Source organism: Euleptes europaea, chromosome 2 (genome assembly GCF_029931775.1).
Source record: "Euleptes europaea isolate rEulEur1 chromosome 2, rEulEur1.hap1, whole genome shotgun sequence".
In the NCBI taxonomy this organism is placed as follows: Eukaryota; Metazoa; Chordata; class Lepidosauria; order Squamata; family Sphaerodactylidae; genus Euleptes; species Euleptes europaea.
In genome coordinates this window covers 11143676-11168999 of record NC_079313.1, presented here as the reverse complement: position 1 = coordinate 11168999, position 25324 = coordinate 11143676, and the positions used below count along the sequence as shown (strand labels likewise).

Sequence of the window (25324 nt, the reverse complement as noted above, 5' to 3'; positions counted from 1 at the left end):
TCATCCAAATAAACCACTACCCCGCGATACAGTAAGTCATGAAGGATTTCGTTTATAAGTTGCATGAAGACCCCCGGGGCCCCTTTTAATCCGAACGGCATCACGAGGAATTCATACATTCCAAAACAGCTAGAGAAGGCAGTGAGGTGTTCATCTCCTTCTCGGATGCGGACTCGGTAGTAAGCTTCCACCAAGTCTAACTTGGAGAATACCCGGCCCTCCTGTAACTGTCCCAAAATATCAGAAATTAATGGGATAGGATAGGCGTTGGTTTGGGTGACCGCATTGAGTTTTCTGAAGTCAATGCACAGATGAAGGTCGCCCTCCTTCTTTTGAACGAAAAACGCAGGGGCCGAGTTCGGGGCATCCGATGGACGAATGAACCCCCTGGCGAGGTTTTTGTCTAGGAAGTCCCGGAGGACAGTGCGCTCGGAAGCGCTCATGGGGTAAATCTTGCTTTTGGTTAATGTGCAGTCCTTGACCACCTCAATTGCACAGTCCGAGACCCGGTGGGGGGGCAAGGCATCACATTCTTTGAGGTCGAAGACATCCGCAAAGTCCCGATATACGTTAGGTAGGATTGGAGGTGCTGGGACCTCGGAGGTTAATGCTGGGACGGGCGGATATAACAGCGCAAAGTTTTGCCGGTGTTGGTCGCACATGGGATTAGCGAAGGAGATAGTGTTTGTTTCCCAGTTAATACTGGGACTATGTCCTTTAATCCAGTTAATACCCAAGACCACTTCAAAACGGATAGGGGCTATAGTGAAGTCTATTTGCTCCCAGTGGGAGCCAATTCCCATTGCCACCCCTATGGTGCGGTGATCAACTGGACCCCCCTGGAAATGGCTCCCGTCCATTTGGGCAAATTGGACAGGGGCGGGTAAAGCCTCAGATTCGGCTCTGAGTGCAGCAAAAGTGGCTTCGCTTATGAGAGTGCGACAGCAACCGGAGTCGATGAGTGCTTTGACGGGTAGTTGGGGGCCACCGTTAAGGTGTTGTAAAACTGCATCCACGTAGACGGTGGAGTCCACTTCTTTGATTTTGGTAGGAGCATTCGGTTTAGCAGGAGGATCTGGAGAGGTCTGTGGAGACGCTCCATTCACCACAGACCGGAGCCGTTTTTTGACAAGTCGAGGGGAGATTCCAGGTTTAAGGCTGGAGAATTCCATGGATTTTCCTCATCCGAAGAGGGAAAGTTGTCCCCCAATGGGGCACTTGTAATCCGAGACCCGGCGGGGTCGTTAGTAGTAGGCAGGGAGGCTGGGTCTCCAGCATGGAGTGCAGAGGGTGTGGGTCTTCGCGGAGCTGCGCTGCGGGTGGCCGCGGTGCCTCTGCGTGGTGGACGACCTCTGGCTCGGGTTATCGTGCTGGGACGAAATAATTCATGGCGGTGCGGGCAAACAGCTGCAAAGTGGCCCATTTCTCCGCAAGTAAGACAGGCACCCCTCTGAAATCGGGCGTCACATTCCTGGGGCGGACGTGGAGGATTTCGTGGGATGGGCGGTGGTGCCTTGGATTGGGGCTTTTGGGTGCCTTTTTCCTTGTGCTTTTGACGGACTAGAGAAATAAAGCGTCGGCGGCTTTCCAGTTCCTCGGCCAATAGAATCCAGTCTTCAAGGGTATCGGGATCACCCCGCATGTATGACCAGTTCAGAACATCAGGGTGCAAGGCTTCCCTGAAATGGTGAATTAGGGTGGTTTCGGGCCAACCTACAATTTTACTTGCTAGTCGTTGGAATTCATCGGCAAATTCTCGAACTGTAGCAGAGCCTTGTTTTAGTTGTAAGAGTTCCGCTTTAGCTCTTTCTCCCAGGAAGGGGTCCTCAAACCTCCTTCTCAGAGCAGTCATGAAGTTGTTGAGGGAACGGATAGCACGAGAGCGGGTGTCGAACTGGAGGACCATCCAGTCAGCTGCTTTACCTGTCAGAAGGGAAGCTACATAACGCACCCGGCTATCCTCCGTGGGGAAAAGCTGTCCTTGTTCTCGCATATAACTGTCCACTTGATGCAAGAAACAAGGTAGAGTCTCGAGAGATCTGTCGTACGTAGTCTTCAATTTGAGTTGTTTCCAAGGGCCGGGCGCAGGCTGGCCCGGTTGCACGGGTGGTCCGGGCGGAGGAACAACGGGAGCTCCGGGAGGCAGGGGTGGAGCAGGCACATTAGCGGGTGGCTGGATGGGCACCCCCTGACCCGGTATCGGAACGGGCTGTGCCTGGGCTATCAGGGCTTGTTGTAATTGCCTGTTATCCTGAAGCATACGTTCCATTAGCTCTTGGAGTTGATCAACACGGTCGGAGAGCTCCCGATTCTGGGCTCGTAAGAGGTGAACATCCTCACTTGGGCCACCAGTAAGATGAGGTTTACTGGTCCGGAAGCTCATGGCCCATTGAGAGCTGTCTCCATATAGATCCTCGTCTTCAGACTCTCCTGAGTCTCGACGTCGGTCAGCCAGACGGCGTGCGCGTTGGGTCGCGTGCGACGGGACAAACGCCGGGGAAAAGGACAGACCTGATAGCCCTTGTACAGTGTCCTTGGGGCGCGTATCCATTTTCGCCCGATCCCTAACCCTTGCTGCTGCCGCCTTGGCTGCTTCAGCAGCTTCTCTCTCTTTTGCGACCTTAGCCGCTTCGGCTGCTTCCTTATCCGCAAGAACTTTGGCGTTCTCAAGTCTTAGGGCAGCCTCCGCCGTAATGCGCGGTAAAAGTTCTGTTTCCAGGAGTGTGAGTATGGGGTCGGGTTCCCCGCCCAGCAAGGGTTGTATTCGAACCGCCAGTGCGGGTGCATCGGCTCCAAAAGTCGAGGTCAAAGCTTGAGCCAAGGTGGTTACCGGGGTGTCCTTTGTACATTCCACAAGGAGAAGAGCGGTGCGAATAGCGACCCACTTGGCTTCAGCCTGACAGCTGGCCGCATCCGGTATTAGGGAGAAACCCTCTGGCGGGGCTCCTGCCATGGCAGAACTAGAGGAAAGAGTCTCTCGAGAAATAAGATTATCCAAAAGTCCAGTTAGTACTTGTAAATCCTCAGTTGCCAACCGGGCATCGTCCAGTAATTGATCCAAGTCTTGAAGATCTAAACAAGTATCAGTATCCTCCGATGTCAACATCCAGAGAATCCCTTTTAGAGATTGCCACTGTTCCTGTACCAGTCCCCTCAAGCGGCAAACCTCTAGGGTAGTCCTGAAGAGTTCAGCGACTATGTCCTGTAACAGGGTGGGATCCTTCCGAGAGGAATCCAGGGTAGTAGGTCACTCGGAGAGCCTCGTAGCTCCCATCCAAGTGGCAGGCGAACCCCCCTGGGCTCCAGCCTGACTAGTAGTACAATGAAGAAGGTGAGGGATAGCTGCCATAATGTAAGCTCCTGACCCTTCGAACCAGAAATCACCACAGAGTCATATAGAATCCAAGCAGATGGCTTTTACTGGTCAAAAAGGCAATACAGTGCATACAGGGAACTATGGCAGCTATGAGAGTCTCACTAGCTGAATGATAATATAAGGCTGTAAATGGCGGGAGATTACACAGCATCAGCTCACATAAACAGAGTACACTTTCCCAGGAGCAGCATTCCCAGGCCTTGGTATGCGTGGTCGACCTTGAGGCTAGACAGTACGGTACAGACACAGAAACAATACTGAAACCGAGATAGCAGCCTGACACATGGGAGCTTGAAAAGGAAAGGAAGATACATCCCATAATTCTTTGTATCATGGGGAACCTTCTGAGCTCACCATAGAAGTCACCAAATTCCACCCCAGCAGGCAACCAATCTGTGTAGCATGCCCAGAGGCGTTGGAGGTGGGAAAATCTGCTGAACAGGACAATTTTGGTTTACAGGCTAATAAGCTTCTGAAGTGGAGTTTTAGCTTTGTTTGTTTTTTAGCTAAGAGCCAGTGTGGTGTAGTGGTTTGAGTGCTGGACAAGGATTTGGGAGACTCAGGTTCAAAACGTCACTGCCATGGAAATATCCTGGGTGACCTTTGGCCAGTCACATATTCTTAGCCTAACCTATCGCAAAGGTCTTCTATGCCTGGCTGTTTCCCTCGCTGTCACCCCTTTGTGTTGATCACGCATGCCGTTTCCAACTGTCAGAGGTTGCCTCACTCTCCCCCTGCCTTTCCCTGCATTTTGTCCGTGTTTTCAAATTCGAGATAAAACAGGCCCTTGAAAACATGGGCAAAACACAGGGAAACGCAGGAGGAGAACGAGGCGACCTCTGATGGTCGGAAACGGCATGCATGATCAACACAAAGACCAGAGGTTGTCGGAGAGGTGACCACGAGGGAAAAAGCCATGCATAAAAGGTAGGGTTGCCAGGTCCCTCTTTGCCACCGGCGGGAGGTTTTGGGGCAAAGCCTGAGGAAGGTGGGGTTTGGGGAGGGGAGGGACTTCAATGCCACAGAGTCCAATTGCCAAAGCGGCCATTTTCTCCAAGAGAACTGATCTCCATCACCTGAAGATCAGCTGTAATAGCAGGAGAGCTCCAGCTAGGATCTGGAGGTTGGCAATCCTAATAAAAGGCCATTGTGGGGCCAAAATGGAGGAGAAGAGAATGGTGAAGGCTACTTTGGGTTCTCATTGGGGAGTATGGTGGGTATAAATGAAGTAAATACAGGATAAAAACTTTAAAAAATGATCTCTAAAAACAGTGCTGCTGGCAACTGAAGGGTACTTTGATGAAAGGGGGACACTTTAGACAAGGAAATGACTGTCTACGTGCTTCCTCCTCCTGTTCCACAGATCACAGAACTTTCGAAAGAGGTTTTCAAGTTGAAAGAAGCTTTGAATGACCTGTCAGCACTCTCTGGCCAGGCAGTGGCCTCGCCCAAAGCGGTCTCCCCGCAGAAGACAGAGAACCAGCAGGAGGTGGCCACGCTCCAGGGCAAGATCAAAGATCTGGAGCAGCAGTTGGTTGTGAGTATCTTGTGGGGAAGAGATTGGAGATGGGACCCTCACAACCATGACATGAAAGGGATGTCCATTCCGTATTTGTCCCCAGGGCCTGCTGTTCCAAGTTAGATTGCCTCTGTACATTGAGATTCCATACAGCATCCATCTTAAATCTGCTAAAATTCCAATGATGTTGCATGCCATTCATTCCAAGTACAACCCAAATCCTGGTGTGTGTGTGTAGTATTTGCTATGTTGTTATGTAAACTGTGATAAGGACCTGCTCTGAACATCTGTGGGATGGACCATAGCCTAGAGTAGGGTTGCCAACCTCCAGGTACTAGCTGGAGATCTCCTGCTATTACAACTGATCTCCAGCCGATAGAGATCAGTTCCCCTGGAGAAAATGGCTGCTTTGGCAGTTGGAGTCTATGGCATTGAAGTCTCTCCCCTGCCCAAACCCCACCCTCCTCAGGCTCCACCCCACAAATCTCCAGGTATTTCCCAACCTGGAGCTGGCAACCTTAGACACAACTAGGGTTGCCAACCTCCAGATAGTATAGCAAACTAAAGTTAGCGTGCTGACAATAACTTGGCAAACAAAAAACAGCAACGATATGCGAAAAATACAAGTGGTATTAATTTATCATATCCACTGTTGCATGAGAAAATAATTGATTCTGTAGAAAGGCAAACTTGCCCATTACAAAAATTAATACAAAAATTAATACAATTATGGTTGTTCAAAGAATACACTGTGCATAGTAGCATGTGTAGCTCATCACTTTGTCCAAGAGGAGTGTTGCAGGTTCTTTCGACAGTGTCCGGTAACCATCTGTTTCGGCTTATATCAAAGCCTTCCTCAGGGACCACTAAACCATAATACAATAGCTTAGTACAATGCATAAACGCAAAAGGCATAAGGAACAGAATACAATATAATTAAAGTATATCAAAACATGAAATGAAATACTCACACGCTTGCTGTTAATAACTTGCTTGCGCTTTGGCAAAATAGCTCAGTCATCACCTTCTATTTAAACATTGCTATCACCTGGGAGACTATTACTCATCAAGCCTTCACAGTTAAAGATACAGTTACATTTTAAAGTCATCTATACATAATGCAAAAAGCTCTTACAAAAAACATGCCAAATCCATTGAAGTATTTAACCCTTTAGGAATGAGAGTATCCAAAAACTGAATATACTTAGATTCTTGGCGCTTTAATATAAGGTCTATATCAGGTCTATCATATTTAGTTGTAGCAATAAAGCGCCAAAGTACAAAGAATGACAGTTCCTCATCAGTATGGTTTCTGTCTAGCTGGAGATCTTCTGCTATTACTACTCCTCTCCAGCCGATCGAGATCTTTTCCCCTGGAGAAAATGGCTGCTTTGGCAACTGGACTCTATGGCATTGAAGTCCCTCCCCTCCCCAAACCCCATCCTCCTCAGGCTCTGCCCCAAAAACCTCCCGCCGGTGGCAAAGAGGGACCTGCAACCCTAGACATAACAGTGGCAATTCTGAGTGAGAAATCAATGCTTCCTGCAAACCCTGTTGCTCCCAAAAGAAAATTACCCAAAGTAGGGTTGCCAGTTCCAGGTTGGAAAATACCTGGAGGTTTTTGGGGCAGGGCCTGAGGAGGGCGGGGTTTGTAGAGAGGGACTTCAATGCCATAGAGTCCAATGGCCAAAGCAGCCATTTTCTCCAGGGGAACTGATCTCTGTCAACTGGAGATCAGTTGTAATAGCAGGAGATCTCCAGCTACAGCCTGGTTGGCAACCCTATCCCAAAGAGATGCTTTTCAGAAAGAAAGAAAGAAAGAAAGAAAGAAAGAAAGAAAGAAAGAAAGAAAGAAAGAAAGAAAGAAAGAAAGAAAGAAAGAAAGAAAGAAAGAAAGAAAGAAAGAAAGAAAGAAAGAAAGAAAGACTCTTTTTTGACTGGGCTCTAGCCTTAATCTTTAATTTCCCCTAGTTCTTACTGTAAGTAATCCAGAGAAACCAAATTTATTGCCCACATGTTCAGTGGACATCTGGAAATTAATCCAGATTTTCCTGGAGTAATTACAAATCAGTGTTCCCTTCTAACCTGTACCCAGGATTTTTTTTTTTTTTTTACTTTTGCTGCAGCATTTTGGAATTGTTAGGGCAAGTGAGGAAGATTTCTAATTTACACAGCAGTTCAAGAAATTCTGCAAAGTGGAACTGTTCACAAGGTTTAATTGTGGGCACCCAATGTGCTGCAGTGGGACCCTGGGCAGGGATGCCAGCTCCGGGTTAGGAAAAATCTGGAGAGTTTGGGGTGGAGCCTGAGCAGGGTGGGGTTTGGGAAGGGAGGAACCTCAGCGGGGTTTGGGAAGGGAGTGACTTCAACGGGGTATAATGCCTTCCAAAGCAGCCATTTTCTCCAGGTGAACTGATCTCTGTCGCCTGGATACCAGTTGTAATAGCGGGAGATCTCCAGCTACCACCTGGAGGTTGGTAACCCTATTCTTTGGTATGGGCACCAGATACAGCTGGCAACCTGCCAGAAAGAATTAGGGGTCAGGGACAGGTTAAACCATAGGGTTTGGGGGCAAATCCTAGGGTTCCCAACCTCCAGGTACTAGAAGGCAATCTCCTGCTATTACAAATGATTTCCGGCCAATAGAGATCAGTTCCCCTGGAGAAAATGGCCACTTTGGCAATTGGACTCTATGGCATTGAAATCCCTCCCCTCCCCAAACCCCACCCCCCTCAGGCTCCACCCCAAAAATCTCCAGGTATTTTCCAACCTGGAGCTGGCAGCCCTAGCAAATCCTAGAATGACAACTCAGCATAATGAAGTCACTTCCTTTTTTGCCCAAAGTGACCTCATGCACTGGTGTGATGCCAGTGCAAACCCCTCCATTTTCCCCCTAAAGAAGAAGAAGAGTTGGTTTTTATATGCCTCTTTATCACTTAAGGAAGAATCAAACCGGCTTACAATCACCTTCCCTTCTTCTGTCAGCAATGCTGACTCTATGACCTAAGGCAGATCACGAGAGGGAGGGCATCTTGGCCATCTTCTGGGCATGGAGTAGGGGTCACTGGGTGTGTGTGTGGGGAAGTAGTTGTGAATTTCCTTCATTGTGCAGGGGGTTGGACTAGATGACCCTGGTGGTCCCTTCCAACTCTATGATTCCTTCCCCTCTCCACAACAGACACGTGAGGTAGGTGGGGTTGAGAGACTGTGACTAGCCCAAGGTCACCCAGCTGGCTTCATGTGGAGGAGCGGGGAAACCAACCCGGTTCACCAGATTAGCCTCCTCCGCTCACGTGGAGGAGTGGAGAATCAAACCCGGTTCTCCGGATCTGAGTCCACCGCTCCAAACCACCGCTCTTAACCACTACACCACTCTGGCCAGTTTGGTGCTGGTGGAGAACACGGGCTATTGTCAGGAGGTCTCTCACTATATCTTCTTAAAGGTAAAGGTTCCCTGTGCAAGCACCGGGTCATTCCTGACCCATGGGGTGCCAGAGCCTTCCCCAGTCATCTTCCATTTACCCCCAGCAAGCTAGGTACGCATTTTACCGACCTTGGAAGGATGGAAGGCTGAGTCAACCTTGAGCCGGCTACCTGAAACGGATTTCCAGTGGGATCGAACTCAGGTCATGAGCAGAGCTTGGACTGCAGTACTGCAGCTTACCACTCTGCGGCACGGGGGTCTTTTATATCTTCTTGGGGGCTGGCAAAAAAGATAGGCGTGTTTAATGATCTCAATGGCTGCTCTGTCTTTGGTTACAGGAGGCTGAGAGGCGGCACGCCTATGTTGTTTCTCTGTACAGGGGACATCTTCTCTATGCTATTCAGGTGGGTCAGCAGGGGTCCTGGTTTTGGGGAGGGGGCTGGATGGAGTGGGGGGAAATGGGGAGATGGACGAAGGAAGATGATGTCTGGAGTGCAATCTGATAGAAATCTGCACAAATTCTCCTTGGAATGGACCAAAGGGTGTGCCCGGGCGCATCAGTGCACTCGCTCAGGTCCCATTAAATAAGTGCATGCCGGAAAGATTCTTGTTGGGTTTTGAGTGCGGAGTGGCTGCTAGTGAGTTCACAGGAGGTGAGAATAACATTCAGAGGAGTCCAGAGGAGGGCAACGAAGATGGCGAGGGGTCTGGAGACCAAGTCCTATGAGGAAAGGTTGGAGCTGGGTATGTTCAGCCTGAAGAGGAGAAGACTGAGAGGGGATATGATAACCATCTTCAAGTACTTGAAGGGCTCTCATATAGAGGAAGGTGCCGAGTGGTTTTCTGTTGCCCCAGAAGGTCGGACCAGAACCAATGGGTTGAAATTAAATCAAAAGAGTTTCCATCTAGAACTTAGGTAGAATTTTCTAACAGAGCGGTTCCTCAGTAGAACTGGCTTCCTCGGGAGGTGGTTGGCTCTTTGAGGTTTTTAAACAGAGGCTAGATGGCCATCTGACTTTAAGCAGATGATGAGAGGGAGGGCATCTTGGCCATCTTCTGGGCATGGAGTAGGGGTCACTGTGTGTGTGTGCCTGTGGGAGGTAGTTGTAAATTTCCTGCATTGTGCAGTGGGTTGAACTAGATGACCCTGGTGGTCCCTTCCAACTCTATGATTCTCCGTGCGCATGAGCGAGTGTGCCAGTGTTGATTGCACATCCATTTTCGCATTTTGGCCACTGAACCGCGCCGGAGACCTACCAAAATCACACACCTCTTTCCCACCCTTCACCTTCTCTCCCCCTCCCGTTCTCCCTTCATTGCTTTCCCCCAAAACTCCTCAGTACCTCTCCGGATGCGGCTCGCGGTGGGGGGAAAATCACTATCCTCACCCGGGTTCTTAAAGGCACCGGTTTGGAAGGAAGGAAGGGGAGGGACATCCCACTGGAGCAGACCCGGCTTCGAGATTTCCGGGAGGCTGGAAGGTCATTCATGTGTCAATCAGTGCTTGGAGCCTGTGAACGCATGTCTGTGTGCTTAAGCATGTTGTGCCAGGGCGCATTGGCCCACGTCAGATTGTGTCTGTCCCTTGTGCCCGTTCTTGTTGCATGGCAGGGTGGGGGGCAGTTGTGACTTGGGGAGGGCTTTAAAAAAAACTTGGGTTGCCCTGTGTTTGAATGCAGTTTTGTTTTTCTTGGGGAACATGGAACTTGGTTAGAGTCATGCTTCTATGTCTGGAGTTTAGAGCAGCGTTTCTCAACCTTTTTACCCTTGTGGAACTCTTGAAATAATATGTCTCAGGGAACCCCTATGTATGATTACACATGATTTACATATGATTAGCCTATTCATCACTATTTCTCACAGAACCGCTAGTGATTTCTCGCGGAACCCCTAGTGATTTCTTGCGGAACCCTAGGTTTCCGGGCAACCCTGGTTGAGAAACGCTGGTTTAGTGTCAGAAGCCGGTTTCCAGGAAAAGAATAAGTTATTTTTTCTAATTATACTTTTTCCAAGTTCACTTTTGCCAAATGCTTTTACAAAGGATTTTGCAAATGCTTACACCCCAACACGAGAGAATTCAAATTATGTCTCTACAGAAGTCTCTAGGGTACGGAAGCTAGATTCACGCTCAAACAAAGCCAACTACAGTTGAGGGCCTTGAATTACAATTACTTAATGACCTTTGTTGTTTGGTCATGCTTTAGGTCCTCTTAAACTTAAACTGGGAAGTCCTGGATTCAAATCCCTACCACAAAGCTCATTGGTTAACTTGCTGCAATTTTGTAGCCTAAACCTACCTTTTCGGGGCTGTTGTGAAGATAAAATGGGGAGCAGTAATCTATGATGGAGGAAGGGCAAGATTAAAACTTCTATTTGACCCAGGAATTCCCGGTTGGCTGGCGTTTTCAGTCCTCCCAAGGCAAAAGGAAGAAAGTAAACCTGAGATTTCACTTGGTCGTCAGCAGAGTTGCCAGCTGGCCAGGAATAAAAACTTAGCAAGCTCTGCTGCTATGACTGGCACAGCAAGAAATGGCAGCTGAAGGTTTTTGCAGTGCAGGAATGCTATCACCTGCTCTGATCTGCTGTTCAAACTGCTGTCAAAGGCCCAGCAATAAGGGAATGGTTGAAAAGTTGGCAACTTTCCCACAAGACAGGTGTGAGAAGGCTGACGTTACAGTGGCAAATGGAATTCAGGTTTTCCCTTTGGAGTAAGGTGTTTTGTTTTATTTTGGGAACCTGTTTGGTCTTCACAAAGTACATAAGCATTTGGAATAATACAAAGTTTATTTATGGCTTTTCCGCATTCTCATTTCCCTCACTTGTAAGTTCCTGTTTCTTCGGAAGGGGTGTGCGTGTTCTGTTCCACACGTGTTTTGCTCCCGCTACCGGTTGTTTCGACATTACACCGATTTATGTCCAGCATAAAAATTTTGCAGTTTAAATCTGCAGGGAGATTTGCTGGACATAAACTGGTGTAATACCAAATCGACCACTAGAGGGAGAAAAACACATTGAAACAGGAATTTACAAGGGGGGAAACAGGGATTTACAAGGGAGAAAAATGAAAATAAGGAAGAGCCCTTACACAGCTGCCAAAAGTTCAAAGTGGTAACAAACTTTACTTGGGGAATCATTTCACATACATTATTTTGGGAATCACATGCCTTACAATGGAAATCATTTCATATGTATTTTTTCAGGATCGTATGTGTTGTTTTGGGAATCCTTATCCCTGCAGGATAGGTTGAAGTTATTTTTGAAAGATAGGGCAGGTTTTTAAGAGTGTTGCATGTGGTTCCGGGCCTCTGATCATACTATTTCCCGATTTCGCCTTTATCAGCTTGCAGAAGTTCAACAAATGAGGCTTATCTGCCCACCTAGTCCAATGTCTGTCTGTCAGTCCGATGGGCAACTTTTCAAAGCAGGTACCTAAAAGGTTGAGTGAAATAAAATACAATTAAACAATAAATTCATATTGATTACAAAGAACTATGCATATATTCAAAACAAGCCCTTATGGCAACAAATAGAAGAAGAACGGTTGGTTTTTATACTCTGCTTTTCTCTACCTTTAAGGAATCTCATAGTGGCTTACAATCACCTTCCCTTCCCCTCCTCACAACAAACATATTGTAAGGCAGGTTGGACTGAGAGAGTTCAGAGAGAACGGTGACTAGCCCAAGGTCACCCAGAAGGCTTCATGTGTAGGAGTGGGGGACTGAACCCAGTTCATCAGATTAGAGTTCTCCACTCTTAACTGCTAGAGTCTGCCATTCGTGTGGAGGAGTGGGGAATCAAACCCGGTTCTCCAGATTAGAGTCCACTACACTCTCCTACCTCTTAACCACTAGAGTCTGTTGTTCATATGGAGGAGTGGGGAACCAAACCCGGTTCTCCAGATTAGAGTCCACTACTCTTAACCACTACACTCTCCTACACTGGCATGTGGTTTTAGATTATCAACCCTGTGTTTGTTGCTATAAGGGCTTGAACACATGCTGTCTTATACTGAATCAGACCCTTGGTCCATCAAAGTCAGTATTGTCTACTCAGACCGGCAGTGACTCTCCAAGGTCTCAGGCAGAGGTCTTTCACATGACCTACCTGCCTAGTTCTTTTAACTGGAGATGCCGGGGATTGAACCTGGGACCTTCTGCATGCCAAGCAGATGCGCTACCATTGAGCCACAGCCCCTCCCCTCCTTGTTTTTAACAGATGCATAGCGCTTTGTAATAAATATTAATTCATTGTTTAATTGTATTTTATTTCACCCAACCTTTGGGGTACCCAACTTTGTTTGTCAGGTTGGGTCATTCCCCCCTCTGTTTTGTCCAACTTTTCAAACCACCAGCTTAGGGAATCAGGCCGTAGTCCTGGCAAAAGAGAGAGAAGATAGGATGAAGCGGGAACTCCAATGCGCTCTGGCTGACCTGCTTCCCCAATTTCCTTCCCAGGGTCACATGGATGAGGACATCCAGAGGATTCTCTTCCAAATCCTGAAGATGCAAAGGCTCCAAGAGCAGGGAAGATGAAGTGGGAGAAAGGAGCCTATTTCCGACTTGTGGGGGTGGGGGGAGACTGAGCTGTTTGTTATGGAGGATGAGCTGCTCATTATGGAGGCTGAGCCCTTCCCTGTGGAGGCTGAGCCATTCCTTATGGAGGCTGAGCCGTTCCTTACAGGGGAATTCTAGAGACCTTGCATAATCTGCCACCCTCTGCACCCACAACAGCTGTCCCCAAGGAAGACACAGCGCCTCCCCGTTTGTCATTCTCCTTGCCACCATCCCCACATGGAGCCTCCCACCACACAATATCTGTCTCCAAACAACGTGTGCTAAAAGGGGGGGAATCCATTTTTTTGTCCCCGCCAGAAGGTCAGCACCATTTAACGACTGCCCGGTAGGAAGAAATCCAGCACTGTTCTTCATAGACACACCTTCGTTCCTGCTGCTCCTGTTGGATTTCTGCCCAGCACTGTGTAAAGGCATTGATGGGGAAGTGGGGGAGGAGTGACAAACCAGGGTGAGTAGTGGGCTTGGGTGGGTTGGTGGCCCCTGCCCCAAAGAACTTGCAAGGTGATTCTGACAGGGGAGGAAACAAGGGGGAGATCATTTGGAGTCTGGCTACTAACAGACCTATAGTAGAACTGTGCATATAATGGCATTCCACAGGCATGCAGAAAACCTACAGAAGAGGGCACTGAGCACTGATTCAAAGCATACATTTAATAACATTAAACAAGTTTCTAGTTCTCATGGCTGTGAAGATATACTTGGTACATTTTTAGGACTCATTGTAAGCTTCTGGGTTGTATTCAGAGGGTCTCAGAGAAACATGTTGAGGGGGTATTATTTAAATTAACAAATCAAAATGTTCCTTTGTACCATCTATCTTCACTCTGAATTCCGTCCTGAACTTTCCACATTTTTTTAAAAAACCCACAAAACGTCAGCATTTGTACCTTCTGGCCACCAGAGAGTGTTAGAAGCTCAGACCTGCCAACATTCAGCAAGGGAGGAACAAATTCTAGATAGTTTTCTGTGGTCGTGGAAGGAGGGTTCGGGGGGAGGGGCTGATGGGTTTACATCCTGTTTCCCTGTCCTAGGATGAGCAAAACAAATTATGCAAAAATATGCAGTGGGTGCTTACTTTGCATAATGTATGCCCTGCGCAGGCAACCCTAATCTTTTCTGAGTGCAATATTTTCATATATTTTGGGCTACACGCGTGGGAGAAATACAAGCAATTGCAGCCAAACCCACTTTGTGGGGTTTGCTATGGATGAGGAGGTGGGCTGAGCTAGAGATGAGCAGATCACAAACCTCTTTTGGACTGTTGGCCGATCTCTAGGACATTGCCCAATGCCACCCAGTAGGTGAGATTCTTGCAATGTACATAAATCAGCTGTGATTTGCCGGCAATCTCCCCCCCCCCCTCCAAGTGGCCCTTGACCTGACCCAGGAAGCAACATCTGAGGGGCAAACAAATCCCTGGAAGCAACAAATCAATGGCAAGTTGCTCTTCCCATAAGTTTTAGCTCCATGGGGTCTAGATTCAGGCCAGGGCCATGGGAAACGAAGATTAACTCCCCCCCCCCCCGATACCATTTTAGTACTGAATGCTGTTATTCACCCCATGGAGAAAAACATACTGGCAGGGAAGGAAAATAACCTGAAATGGGGAAGGGTCAAGTTGTGAAAACAGTGTGGGGAAAAAGACAATTACCTTTTATGTAGGGACGTTTCCCCACATTTCAGGGCTTCCTTTTGATTGTGGAAACTGTGGAGTTTTGAGGGGAGAGTGCTAGAAAATTGCCAGCACTTCTGGGGTAAATCCGGAAGTGACGGCATCACAGAGCACACTCAGATCACCACCACCACTCGTCTGCTGGCCTACTTCCAAACCCCAGCCAGCTGAGGGGTGGCGGGCAACCTGGTGAGTTGGCGGGCAATCACTGGACATCGGTTCATGTAGGTTATCTGGGCTGTGTGACCGTGGTCTTGGTATTTTCTTTCCTGATGTTTCGCCAGCAGCTGTGGCCGGCATCTTCAGAGTAACACTGAAGGACAGTGTCTCTCAGTGTCAAGTGTGAAGGAAGAGTAATATATAGTCAGAAGGGGGTTGGGTTTGAGCTGAGTCATTGTCCTGCAAAAAGTATCAAAGGTAATGTACTAATAATTGTCCTGTAAGTATCAAGATAATGTGCTAATGAGGGTGTGGTATGTTAGTGGAACCATTGTATCCTGAAGTGATCTGTTAACATGTGGAATCCAAAGCTAATCCGCATGGCAATTGTGGACTGTAGTCTTTGTTAGTCTGGAGTTTTTCAGGACAGGAAGCCAAGCCTTATTCTTAAACTCTCTTCTTTTCTGTTAAAGTTGTGCTAATGTTTATGAATTTCAATGGCTTCTCTGTGCAATCTGACAAAATAGTTAGTAGAATTGTCCAGTCTTTCAGTGTCTTGGAATAAGACCCTGTGCCCTGTTTGTGTCAGTCCATGTTCAGCCACTGCTGATTTCTCAGGTTGGCCAAGTCTGCAGTATCTTTCATGTTCTTTTATCCTTGTTTGTATGCTGCGTTGTGTGGTCCCGATGTAAACTTGTCCACAACTGCAAGGTATACGATATACTCCTACAGAGGTGAGGGGGTCTCTTTTGTCTTTTGCTATTTTCTTGGTGGGTTTAAACACTTTGTAGGTTATGTTTTTTCAAAAGTTTCTCCATCCTATCAGTGACTCCTTTAATAAAGGGCAAGAATACCTTTCCTGTGGGAGACTGTTTTTCCTGAGTTTTCTGATTTTTGTTTGGTTTAATGGCCCTTCTGATTTCATTTCTGGAATAGCCGTCTGCTAGCAGTGCGTGATTTAGATGATTAATTTCTTCCGTGAGAAACTGTGGTTCACAGATCCGTCTTGCACGGTTCAGGATACAATGGTTCCACATTAACATACCACACCCTCATTAGCACATTATCTTGATATTTACAGGACAATGATTAGCACATTACCTTTGATACTTTTGCAGGACAATGACTCAGCTGAAACCCAACCCCCTTCTGACTATATATTACTCTTCCTACACACTTGACACTGAGAGACACTGTCCTTCAGTGTTACTCCTCTGAAGATGCCTGCCACAGCTGCTGGCGAAACGTCAGGAAAGAAAATACCAAGACCACGGTCACACAGCTCGGATAACCTACAAGAACCGATGAACTCTGACCGTGAAAGCCTTCGACGATCACTGGACAGTTGGGAACCCAATCCCCAAGGGACATGAAGGTGCTCTCCCCCACTTAGAGGGTGGACTCATAGGGTTGCCAACCTCCTGGCAGGGCCTGGAAATCTCCCAGAATTCCAATTGATCAGTTCCTCTGGAGAAAAATGGCAGCTTTTGGAGGGTGGACTCTATGGCATTATACTAGGGTTGCCAACCTCCAGGTAGTATAACAAAGTGCAAAAATAACTGCTACCACATAACTGCTACATTTATGCTACATAACTGTATCCCTACGTGGAACTTGGTGACTATCCGGAATGTTAAAATGCAGTCATGAATTTCTGAAGCTGGAATAATATAGGATTGATTATATAGGGGACTGAGGAAGAACTGAACAGTAGAATTTTGAAACGGCCGTATCCCCTTTCTACTGTGATTACAATCAAGCAATCAATCTTTACTTTAGGGTCATTTGACAAAAAGTGTACTGTGATTACACATTTTGAAGATACCAGCTGGATATTTTTAAGCATACTTTGGAAGGAATGTGCCAGGATATGCCATGAACTATGGATTTTGACTGTTTGATGATAGGTTGTCACTATGTATGATGTTATGTGGTAGCTCATAAAATATTTTTGCACTTTGTTATACACAGTTTTGCTCCTGTACTAATTTCCTAACTTTGTAGTATCAGTACAGTGGTGTCTATTTTTTCTACAACCTCCAGGTAGTAGCTGGAGATTTCCCGCTATTACAACTGATCTCCAGCCGATAGAGATCAGTTCCCCTGGAGAAAATGGCCACTTTGGCAATTGGACTCAACGGCATTGAAGTCCCTCCCCTCCCCAAACCCCACCCTCCTCAGGCTCCGCTCCAAACCTGAGGTATTTCCCAACACGGAGCTGGCAACCCTACATTATTCCCTGTTGAGGTCCCTCCTCCCCAAACTTTACCCTCCCCAGGCTCTGCCCCCAAATCTCCAGGAATTTCCCAACCCACAGTTGGCAACCTTTGGGTGGAGCCCGAAGGGGAGGAGTGCAGGAGCTGTACGAAAAATCAACTTTTGTAGCTATTTTGTGTTTCTTCTCATCCACAGCAATAAATCACCACTCACACCCATGCTGGATCTTTCATATCTTCCCCTTTCTTTTAAGGAACAGGTCTGCAAACGGCAGGCCCATTGGCTCTTCTCTAGCAGGAACTGCAGCATGCCAGCTAGAACGTTCAGCAGGTCCAAAATTCAGCAGTTCCAGTTCGTCTCCGGCTGGGGAAAACCCCTACATTGAACTTCTGCCTGTTGAGCAGCTACTGAAGGCACGGGCATCACCTGTCAAAATCCTGCTCTCAGGTCAGCTGTGAGACTTAGGCACCATTTGTTAGAAAGCAAGAACATGGCATAAACCGCTTGCTGGGTCCAAATGTATGCCCCCTGCCAGTCTGCAAGTACTTGAAGGGCCGTCATATAGAGGAGGGTGCCGAGTTGTTTTCTGTTGCCCCAGAAGGTCGGACAAGAACCAACAGGTTGAAATTAAATCAAAAGAGTTTCCGTCTAGACATTAGGAAGAACTTTCTGACAGTTAGAGCGGTTCCTCAGGGGAACAGGCTTCCTCGGGAGGTGGTTAAGCTCTCCTTCCCTGGAGGTTTTTAAGCAGAGGCTAGATGACCATCTGTCAGCAATGCTGATTCTATGACCTTTGGCAGATGGTGAGAGGGAGGGGCATCTTGTCTATCTTCTGGGCATGGAGTAGGGGTCACTGGGTGTGTGTCGGGGAGGTAGTTGTGAATTTCCTGAATTGTGCAGCGGGTTGGACTAGATGACCCTGGTGGTCCCTTACAACTCTATGATTCTATGATTCGAAGAAGAGTTGGTTTTATACCCCGATTTTCTCTACCTTTAAGTAGTCTCAAAGTGGCTTAAAATCGCCTTCCCTTCCCCTCCCCACAACAGACACCCTGTGAGGAAAGGGGGGCTGAGAGAGCTCTAAGAGAGCTGTGACTAGCCCAAGTTCACCCAGCTGGCTTCATGTGGAGGAGTGGGGAAACCAACCTGGTTCACCAGATTAGAATTTGCCGCTCACGTGGAGGAGCAGGGAATTGGACCCAATTCTCCAGATCAGAGTTTGCCACTCTCAACCACTACACCACGCTGGCTCTCAAGGACCTTGGGCCAGGATTGTGTCACAGCTGCGACTCCTGTGAGATTAAAACGAGCTGCCGGTCTAGTATCTCCCATTTGCAATCTATACCTCGACATCATGAAGAAGAAGAAGAAGAAGAGGAAGAGGAAGAGGAAGTGTTGGTTTTTATATGCTGACTTTCTCTACCACTTAAGGGAGAATCAAACCAGTTACAATCACCTTCCCTTCCCCTCCCACAACAGACACCCTGTGAGGTAGGTGAAGCTGACAGAGTTCAGAGAGAACTGTGACTAGCCCAAGGTCATCCAGTGGGCTTCGAGTGGAGGAGTGGGGAAACCAGCTGGATTCACCAGTTTAGCCTCCGCCCCTGATGTGGAGCAGTGGGGAATCAAACCCGGTTCTCCAGATTACAGTTCACTGCTTTCAAACTACCGCTTTTAACCACTACACCACGCTGGGAAATGGCAGGCAGCAGTCTCAATTCGGGATATCCGACTCTCAGACTCTGGGGTGGAGTCAAGGTGGGTGGGCCGTGGTGGGGGAGGCTAGGGCAGGGGTCCCCAACTATTTTGGAGCCTGCTTGGCGCCTTAGGAACATGGAGAGGAGCTGGCGAGCACCACACCAAAATGGCTGCCACAAGAGGGGGAGGCTAATGTTCGACCTCCCTCCTTGCTTTACAAAAGAATTGCAGAGGAGGAAGGGAGAAAAAGGGGAGTATGAAGAGCATGAGCCAAAAGGAGGAAAAGACCCACATGCAGGCCGAGGGAAGCCCCAGGTGCTTAACAATCCCCCTGATTAGGGCTGTTGAAAAAAAAAAAAACAGTTCACTTCAAATTCGGGTTTAAATAACCTTTTTTTATTCGAGAAATCCCGAATTCCCCCTATTCAGTATAGGGGGAATTCGGCTTTAAATTCGGCATTCCCAAATAAATTCGGCCATTTAAACCCATTTAAAACACATTCACAGCTTTCTGCGGCTCGGGGGGTGGCATTTGTGGAGGTAGAGGTCCCAAACTTTCAGGGTAGCTTGGAGAAACCCTCCTTGCAAGAACCTCCAAGTTTGGTGCAGATTGGGTCAGGGGATCCCGAGTTATGGGGTCTGGAAGGGGTACCCCCATCCGCCCATTAGAATGAATAGGAGCCCTGAAGGGGGGCCCCTTCTCTCATAGGAATGAATAGGAGCCCGCTCCTATTCATTCTAATGGGAGAAGGAGGGACCCCTTCCAGACCCCATAACTCAGGACCCCCTGACCCAATTCGTACCAAACTTGGGGGTTCTTGCAAGGAGGGTCCCTTCAAGCTACCCTGAATGTTTGGGACCTCTACCTCCAAAAATCCCCCCCAGGAGGTGTGAGGGAAAAAATACCATAGCCTCAAACTTTCCTAGCCCATTTTCTTCTACCCTACCTAACAACTAGTGCTACCTTACACAACACCAGACAACATCACAAACAAGGCAGCTACCTAGAAGCAGAACAATCAACAATGACAACCACACTGAGAAGTCTAGACTGTTAACAAAAAACCCCGGTAGGGTGGGGCAGAGCGTATCTGCTCAGAGGTCAAGCATTAGAAACATGGAGGAGAACTACCAGAAAAAGCTCACCAGCCAAGCAAACACCAGCTGGACTCTCTTTTGGAAAAGCCGGCTTGCTGCAGTCATACTTGTGTTTCCCTCAGGATTCTTTAGGTGCTGTGCTTAGAATCATAGAGTAGGAAGGGGCCACACAGGCCATCTAGTCCAACCCCCTGCTTAATACAGGATCAGTCTAGAGCATCCCTGACAAGAGCTTGTCCAGCCTCGGCTTAAAGTAGGGTTGCCAGGTCCCTCTTCGCCACCAGTGGGAGGTTTTGGGGGTGGAGCCTGGGGAGGGTGGGGTTTGGGGAGGGGAGGGGCTTCAGTGCCACAGAGTCCAATTGCCAAAGTGCCCATTTTCTCCAGGGGAACTGATGTCTGTCGGCTGGAGACCAGTTGCAATAGCGGGAGATCTACATCTAACACCTGAAGGTGTTAGCTTAAAGACTGCCAGTGAGGGGGAGCTCACCACCTCCCGAGGTAGCCGATTCCACTGTCGAACATCTTTTACTGTAAAATTTCCCCCCCTAATATCCAGCCAGTACCTTTCCGCCTGTAATTTAAACCCATTCTTGCGAGTCCTATCCTCTGCTGTCAACAGAAACAGCTCCCTGCCTTCCTCCAAGTGGCAGCCCTTCAAATCCTTAAAGCAAGCAATCATGTTCCCCCTCAACCTTCTCTTCTCCAGACTGAACATTCCCAAGTCCTTCAGCCTTTCGGCCCCTGATCATCCTCATCGCTCTCCTCTGCACCCGCTCCATTCTGTCCACATCCTTTTTGAAGTGGGGTCTCCAGAACTGCACACAAGTCTCCAGGTGCGGCCTGACCAATGCAGTGTACAGCAGGACCTTGACATCTTGCGATTTGGATGTTACGCCTCTGTTGATGCCCTCTGTTGCTGCAACGCAAGTAGCTGCCTCGGACTGAGCCCCCTCTAGCTTAGCATCTCCTAAGCTACCTAGGGAATTGGCTTCCTAAGGAGGTGGTGAGCCCCCCACTCACTGGCAGTCTTTAAGTAGAGGCTGGACAAGTACTTGTCAGGGATGCTCTAGGCTGATCCTGCATTAAGCAGGGGGTTGGACTAGATGGCCTCGATGGCCCCTTCCAACTCTATGATTCTATGATCTGCCTGGACTGGCTGTGGCTCCCTGGGGCTATCAGGCAGCGAGAAGCCTTTCCTTGCACCTGAGATTGACTGACCAACGCAGTGGTCTCTGATGCATGACTAAACTACCACTCCAGAAGGAACTGGGACGCGATTGTACATACAGGCCATTAACGCATGGGATTGGAACACCCACCCACAAGAGAAACGTGGTTTAACATGGCCCTTTGCTCTGACCTTCTGATCTTGTGTTCCTAGTCTGAATCCAGTAGAAACAGCATATCAAGGAATCCTTACTGCCCTTCATTTTCCTCAAGCGAGAGAAGCGTCTGAACTCTCCTTCCCAAATGGTTCCTAACCTCCCATGATTCTTCATAATATTTTCACCAGTGGCCATTCCCCCACCCCCTTGCCACACCTTTACAAGCACTCTGACTTTAAGGGACCCATTTCCTTGGTGGGGGCAGGGAATCCCCCACCTCCTGTTGCCTGCCGCCACTCCAGTGGCAGTAGGAGGGAGGGGGGAAGTGTACATCACTACATCACTTTCAGTAAAAAAAAAAAAAAAAGGAAGTGGCATAGGGTAGCTCTAGGAATCACCAGAAACTCTGTGGTGAAACCATAAAGTTTCTGGCAATTCCTAGAACTACCTATGTCAGTTCAAATTTTTAACAAGAAGCTAACGTTGCACCTCCCCATATCCCCACCCACAATGTTCTGACTTCCTTATGCCTAGCTGTTTATGTTCATCCCTTTTCTGTATACTACACTACACTAGGCTACCACTTAGAGTTGCCATGCCAGCTCCAGACTGGGAAATACTTGGAGATTTTTGGGGTAGTGCCTGAGCAAGGCGGGGTTTGGGGAGGGGAGGGACTTCAATGGGGTATAATTCCAAAGTGGCCATTTTATCTAGGGGTACTGATCCCAGTTGTCTGGAGATCAGTTGTAATAGCAGGAGATCTCCAGCCACCACCTGGAGGTTGAGTACAGAAAAATGCTACTGACTCTGCATAACAACGATAATGTATTCAAAATCACAATTAGCTACACAGCCAATTCAAGTGTACAAAACACAATAAAGTCCCAGTACAGTAACAATCACTCCAAGGTTGAAGTCTTCCGGTGAGGAAACTGGGATACGATTGTTTCAAATCTTTCAATTCTTCCTCAGTCCCGTTTCTGTACAATGTGTAAATAATGTGTCAAATCAATCCTATTACAATGTTATCTAGCTTAACAATAAAAATATATTTTTACTTACAATCATCCTTTTAAGCTGGTTATTAATACAAGCCTTTGTAGCTTCAATCATTCTTTCTTGCATAAATCCCCTTAAGGGATACAAATAGCAACCACGTATTTCTTTCTATTAATGATTCCAACACTGGGATATCAGCTTCATATAGTTGCTCAGACAAGTTTACAATATAACGTTCCCGGGCGGGATAGAAGCTGTAGTGATTCAACTCCACAGCGAAGCAGCTTAAGAGTCACCCGGTGTGACGTGACGGCAAGTTCTTAAAGAGACAGTCATTAAATAAAACATGATAGATCGTTCTCAAGATTTAATCCATTAGACTCTAAAGAATTAAATGAATAAAGTTCTTTCTGCCTAAGCAGTCGCTCAGTGTCCCTTCTGTCAAATCATTTGCCACGGAGCCTCCAAATCACAAAAAACCGGAAGTCATTTTCATTATGGCGAAACCTGGTAAAGTGTTCTACAACTGGCGCTGAAATTTTTTTGGCGCGTATTCTAGACCTGTGCTCTAATATTCTGGCTTTTATTGGACATATGCTCGATCCTACATAAATCCTTTGACACTGCAGATCAAGCAATACACACAGAATTTTGTTTCACAATTGGAAAAATCATTTAATTTGAAAGTAAAATCGGTGTCTGTTCTTTTAAATTTCTTAACTTCCAAACTAAGGTTACACGCTAGGCACTTTTGGCACCGAAAATGCCCTTTCACTCTATCTTGACCAACTTCATGTGATATATCCGAATGCATCAATTTGTCCTGGATGGACATAGTCCTACGGTATCCAATCTTGGGCATGCCCTGACATCCTGGGATTTCGGATAATAAATGCCAATGCTGCTTGTAACACTGGTGATACGGTTAGACAAGTGTGTATATTGAAAGGCGAAGGTGAGTTGGTCCCCTTGTCTTCTCCAGGTTTCATTCTCATATATCCCTCCTATCCCGAGTTTCTGTTCTCATTCTAGCCCTATTAATGACACAAAGCGGATACCCTCTACGGGTCAGGGCAGATGTTAGCTTGTTAGCATTATCTACATAATCAGCGTGGGTAGAGTTGTTGCGTCTTGTCCGTATTAACTGGCCATAAGGCACGTTTTCTCTGAGGTGCTTGGGATGATGTGAATGAAAGTGTAGTAAGGCATTTTGGTCAGTTGGAACTGACCGAGAGCTCGTTGGAGTCACTGCGACTAACAAAAGTGTCAAGAAATGGGAGCTTCCGCGGATCTATACAGCCAGTAAATTTAATGACAGTTCTCCCATTGAGCCAATCAAGGAATTCATTATAGATTAGGGGAAAGTATATACGTCATGTCATCAATAAATCTATGGTACCCCAAAATTTGACCTGCATATGGGTTATTATTATATATATGCTCCCTTTCAAAATGTGCCATTTATATATTGGCAATGGTGGGTGCGTAAGCAGATCCCATAGCTATCCCGCCAATCTGCAGATACAACTGATCTTGAAATTTGAAAAAAATGTTACCAAAAGAAAGATCTAAACGTTTCAACAAAAACTCTGTAGACGGATTAGGGTCTATTCTTGAATTTAACAAATTGCTCGTTTCTTGGTGCTTAATGTGACTACATAGTCTGTGCTGTATATGTTGAAGAGGCTTTTTAGTCTGAAAGCCCTGTGTGGCTGATATATTCACATACACATATAGTCTTTCGTCTTAAGCCCTACATGGCAGATCTCCTTTTGCACATATTTGTCTCCCTGCGGGGTTGCCTTTTTTGTTGATGCTTTAGTTCTATTACTAATTGTCAGCCTGGTTAGGCTATTTTTTAGTTAACTGACACAAGTTATACAATTTATTGCTTTAAGCCCTGCGCGGCAGTTCATAAATTACAAGCCCGGTCTAAGCTGTTATCAGGCAACTTTTAAGTTAATATTTATTGCCTTAAGCCCTTAAGGCAGTCTTGTTTTCTGGCAGGTGTGTTCTGCAACATGCCAGCATATATATTTTTGTTTCCCTATGGGGTTACATTTACTGATTGCTTGAAAAAATAGATACATTACTCCAATTGTTAATCTTGCTTTTTCATTTGTATGTATGAGCCTTGTGCTGCTTTTTTCATTAGTCTATACTATTTCAGCATAGGTTTCTTGTTTCCTTAGTACCTGGAGGCTGGCAACCCTAACAATCATGGCTGTAGCTTTGATTCAGCCACTTTGATTCAGCCACTTTCAGGCAGGCCTGGATTCCATTTTGAATTTAATGTCATCAGCTGCATGTCAACCCAAGGCGAGAATCTGATGTCTGCCACAGCAAATGCTGCTCTGGGCTCCCTTGAGCAAATCTGTAGGATATGTTTGAAAATAGACCAGACTCCTTTGGCACAAACAGGTGGTCATGCGCGTGTCCTCTCACAAACATGTTTTCCTGCTGTTTAGGTACACAGAGAGCTCAGTGCTATAGAGAGCTAATTATTCATCTCCCCTGTAATTATTAAACTAAAAGTACTTTCTTGCTGAGGGGGTAATTTCCTCGGCAGTGAACTTTGCAAAACTGTGCCCTGGGAGACCAAGTGGTGAAATAAACAAGGTTTCCTTAACACTTTGAAACTCTTACAAGACGTGATCTCAGCATGGACTCTGCCAGAGGGTACAATTATTTCCTGGCGTCCTCCCAGAATCACTTCTCCAGAACTCTTTTAGGTACGGTTGCTAGGTAGTAGCTGGAGATCTCCCACTATTACAACTGATCTCAAGCCAATAGAGATCAGTTCCCCTGGAGAAAATGGTCGCTTTGGCAATTGGACTCTATGGCATTGAAGTCCCTCCCCAAACCCCACGCTCCTCAGGCTCCACCCCAAAAATCTCCAGGTATTTCCCAACCCAGAACTGGAAACCCTACCTTTAGGGGAGGGGATGTGGCTCAGTGGTAGATAGCGTTACCAGCTCTGGGTTGGGAAATACTTGGAGAATTTGGGGGTGGAGCCTGAGGAGGGTGGAATTTAGCGAGGGGAGGGACTTCAAGGGAGCATAATGCCATAGAGTCCAATTGCCAAAAGCGGCCATCTTCTCCAGGTGAACTGATCTCTGTCTGCTGGAGATCAGTTGTAATAGTGGGAGTTCTCCAGCCACCACATGGAGGTTGGCGACCCTAATGGCAGGACACAGCATGTCAGATTTGAATAACTGGGGCCATCATGGCTGTTTCCAAAGGGCATTGTCCTGGCTCTCCAT

General features: G+C 47.2%; 1 protein-coding gene across 1 annotated transcript in view; it reads left to right on the top strand.

Annotated features, from left to right (window-relative positions):
• The window catches only part of ANKRD24 (ankyrin repeat domain 24), a 66230-nt gene extending 53379 nt beyond the window's left edge, over window positions 1-12851 (top strand). Inside the window, exons 17-19 of the mRNA XM_056843984.1 lie at window positions 4740-4913; window positions 8658-8723; window positions 12774-12851. Of these exons, the coding sequence (XP_056699962.1) occupies window positions 4740-4913; window positions 8658-8723; window positions 12774-12851 (318 nt within the window). The remainder of the gene's footprint in view (window positions 1-4739; window positions 4914-8657; window positions 8724-12773) is intronic.
• The last annotated feature ends 12473 nt before the right edge of the window (window positions 12852-25324 follow it).